Consider the following 3754-nt stretch of genomic DNA (forward strand, 5'->3'; position numbering starts at 1 on the left):
GTTTCCGTGGTGTAGTGGTTATCACATCCGCCTAACACGCGGAAGGTCCCCGGTTCGATCCCGGGCGGAAACAAGTTTTTATTTACCTTACAAATCGAATTTAAAATCTGCAATTACTGCGTCTCAATTCTATGCGCATTGTATGATAATTAATTTATATCGATATTTTATTTATGATGAAACATCGTATGAAATAATAACTCAGTACTTCCATAATCGTTTGCCAGACGAAGTAAAGGTGTATGAATATCGCGGGCGTGTCAATTTACATTTTTACTAGAGATTTTAGCGCTTTGTCTGTATGTCCGTCCGACGGTTCTCGTGGAGTCTATACTCTCTATAGTAATAACCCTTCTGAGGGCAAAAAATAAGCGGCGGAGGTAGAAAATTGAATTCTAGATTGAATTACTCCTCAGTTTTCAAAATATTGACTCTGGATTTTTCATTACGAAGTGGGTAGCCATAGCCACACTACGTAAAGGACAAGTTATGCTGAGATTTTTTTAGAATCGGGTCTAAACGCTTTAGTTCGATGCTCAACAAGTAAATCTAATACATTTTTGTTGGCCACGAGTATTTTAATCAACAGGTTCTAAAATTTTTATTTGGTGACTGATTTCGTTCGGAAAACGTCAAAGCAATTTAGATTGAAGGCTAAGAAATGATTTAATGATCACGTGCATTTGCCAAAATAGTTGTTTATTACTGGTTTTGTTCCGAAAAAGCGAAAAGATTTAGCTTGATAAAGGCCAACGTGCGTCACTCCTCACCCTCAGACATCCATGATTAGGTATTTAGCAGTCCATGTACTATGTAGGGACATCGAGCCGGGCCGGGTTATTCAAGTTTTCCAGAACCTCCTGAATAGCCGTCGCAAACGTTACTACAACCAAAGAGTAATTATGGTTACTCTTTGCTACAACGCCACGAGCTTCAGTGGCTTGATGTCTAATGATCATTTAACCGACTTTGTTGACAAACCGTGGAAACACTACCGGTGTTGAGTGAGAAGTACATTTTTGGAAATAAAATTTACTTGCAGTTGCCTGGTTGAAATGCGGTTAACGTAGATCGTTTACGATTATACTTTTTATTTGTTTTCATTTAACAGCTTTATTAAATAAATAATAATAAAGGTTACATATTCTGCGATTACTTGCAGTTTTTTTTAGCGCATTTTGCAAATTTATTTGTAAAAAAATTAGCTTTTAATCTCACTATGGGCAGCTGGCTTCTTGGCTATGTGCCAGTAAATTTATTTATTTATTTGTTTAACCAGACACCACACAGAATATAAAAATTCCAATTACATGGCACTGGGGCTCTGAACAAACATTAGGATCGTCAAAAAAGTCGATATCATTCACTGAGGAGAACTTATTTAAAGTGAGCAAAATGCGAGCCCGTAGAAGAACGCTTGTAAAAAGACGAAGAGGTGTACATCGTACATGTGCCTATCGAGGCCGTGTAGTTAACAACATTAGGAACGAGACTACAAAATGTTGGGTCGGCGACATCTGGGCGCCATCACCGAGCGTGTTATACTAACCTGGAGGTTTTTCAGTTTTTGTCTATCTTCTACAGTTTTTCTCCGATTGTTTCTCAATAGGTGTATCGGAAAGATCTTGTCAACGCGCACAACTCCTGCGTGGCGGAATTTTGTTTTTTTTCCTAGTGGCAAAATGAACCACTTTTTGAAAGGCGCGCTTCGAGGGGTAGTCGATTTTGGGTGTCCAAAGGTTTCTTAAATCTCGAATCGCGGTTTCTCTTTCTCGTATCGCCAAAAGAAGCTCGAGCTATGCGAAGTAGGTACCCAAAAATTGAGTACTATTTTGTGCCGGGTTTTTTGCGAAATCCACCAAAATGCTAATTGCCAATAAAAGGGGCGTCGGAACCGGGAACTGTGTATCGACATAAGAGAATGTGGGGTAACCCCTGATAATATCTTTTCTTGATGGTGAAGTCAAAACATCAAACTCTACTTGCCGACAAAGGGAATATGATACCTAACCCCCGACGAGATCTTATTGATAATGGCTAAAAAACACTGATCTTCCTCACAAAAATCTCTTCGATCTCACACGAGGACTTTAAAAATATTATCTTTAAAGAACGCATCACTCGCATAATACGCAACAAGGCACGAAAGCAACTCGGATTTATAATTCGCAGCGCAAGTCAATTCCGAAATCAATTAATTTTTATCTCTGTACTATTCGTTTGTTAAGGCGAGAAACTTCCACATGTATTTGCACTGTGAGCAATAAGTGTCGCGATAAACTGTCGAGCAAGTTGGGTGAGCCATTGCTGTCGCAATTTCTCGTAACCTGTTTACACTCTACTCTTAACTTCCGCAAATGCTGTCAGCTAGCCTGTCAGTTTATACAATAGAGTAATATTATTTACTCTATGGTTTATACCTAGCCTAGCAGCTGTTTCGAGTAGGTACTTATCTCACGTTATGGCACAAATAGGACATCGTTGTTACCGCAGCTGTAGTAGTTTTATGCAAAAAGGTGAAATTTTATTTGTATGTCAGCGGTAAACCTTGAGGAACTGTTATTAGTATCACCACAGATATACTTGGTATTACAAAGGGGTAGGCAAACTTAAGAAGCAGAATACTCATTTACGTGCGCAATGGCACACATCAAGAGAGGGCGATGTGCTTTATAAGTGTGGCCACTTGTTTGAGGACAGCAGATTCATTTGTGTATGGATCACATAAGAGATCAGTTGTATTTTACAAACCTTTCGTTTTCGAAATAAGCACATTATCAGTATTAGTGACTTATTAACCTATGTGGGTGTTGGCATTCGACCTTTGAAGGAAGGCAAGGCAGTGTTAGAAGCTAAACACATAATATTATGTGGTAAACAAAATGATCCGATTGTAGCACTGTGCTTGCAGACCTCGAAATTAACAGACCATCCACATAAAATAACATTTAATTTTCATTAAAGTCGACAAAATAATCCTCTTGCGAACACAGAAGGTATAGTTCCTATTACTTGTTGCAAACTGTACACTTAAAGTATTTGCGATTACGTTGAACAACGTCACATTGGAAATTCCTGTGCAGAATTTAATTCTGTAGTCATTGTTGATAATGTCTGCAATGCTAAACTCACGCTGATCTAAATACGTATTTACTTGAACAGAAACGTCCTTATATGTACAACACATTCAAAGAACTTTCAGTGTCACAACACATTTAATTAACCGGCTCTTCTTCTTTAGTGTGCGTGTTTGCCTCGGTGTTTGCTAATAAAAGAAGCGTGTCGGCTGCTTCCAAACGCACAGCTTTTTCTAACAGTTGTTGTCGACGGACGTAGCGGTCTTCACGTTTTGCCTTAGTTTCATGATTAACTGCCGATTGATGCCGTATTTGAGGTAAATTTCTGCTAGGACAGGCAGTCTTCTTTAAACATTTACGTTTATGTGCAACGTCTAAAAAAAGTAAAATTCATAAAGAAGCACATCATCAAATTACTGCGCTTACCTGGTAAAATATAATCCTCTTTTGTAAAGTGAGCACTACAAACTTTCATTGTATTTGTTATGGGTTTGTCTATTCGTAAAAGAATTTTCCATTTTTTCCTACTCAGAGCATTTTTGGGGAATCCGTGCATTGAGACACTACACGCATAATCATTTCTACACTGAGGAACTGAGCAATAATTTTTGTTATTTTTGTGTATTCACGTTTATTACATACGTGAACTTCCATTTTTATCCTCAAACAGATAGTTC

General features: G+C 38.2%; 1 protein-coding gene and 1 non-coding gene across 2 annotated transcripts; one reads left to right on the plus strand and one right to left on the minus strand.

The window, feature by feature from the left end:
• On the plus strand, nucleotides 1-73 carry Trnav-aac. Its single transcript has one exon. It is a non-coding gene; the product is annotated as a tRNA-Val (tRNA).
• A 2860-nt stretch (nucleotides 74-2933) lies between these two features.
• LOC116174068 lies at nucleotides 2934-3754 on the minus strand. Its single transcript, XM_031491852.1, has 2 exons — nucleotides 3504-3754; nucleotides 2934-3451 (listed from the first exon to the last, which is right to left on the minus strand). Exons 1-2 carry the CDS (start codon nucleotides 3631-3633, stop codon nucleotides 3216-3218), a joined length of 366 nt encoding a protein of 121 aa, XP_031347712.1. The 5' UTR covers nucleotides 3634-3754; the 3' UTR covers nucleotides 2934-3215.

Source organism: Photinus pyralis, unplaced genomic scaffold (genome assembly GCF_008802855.1).
Source record: "Photinus pyralis isolate 1611_PpyrPB1 unplaced genomic scaffold, Ppyr1.3 Ppyr1.4_LG6, whole genome shotgun sequence".
In the NCBI taxonomy this organism is placed as follows: Eukaryota; Metazoa; Arthropoda; class Insecta; order Coleoptera; family Lampyridae; genus Photinus; species Photinus pyralis.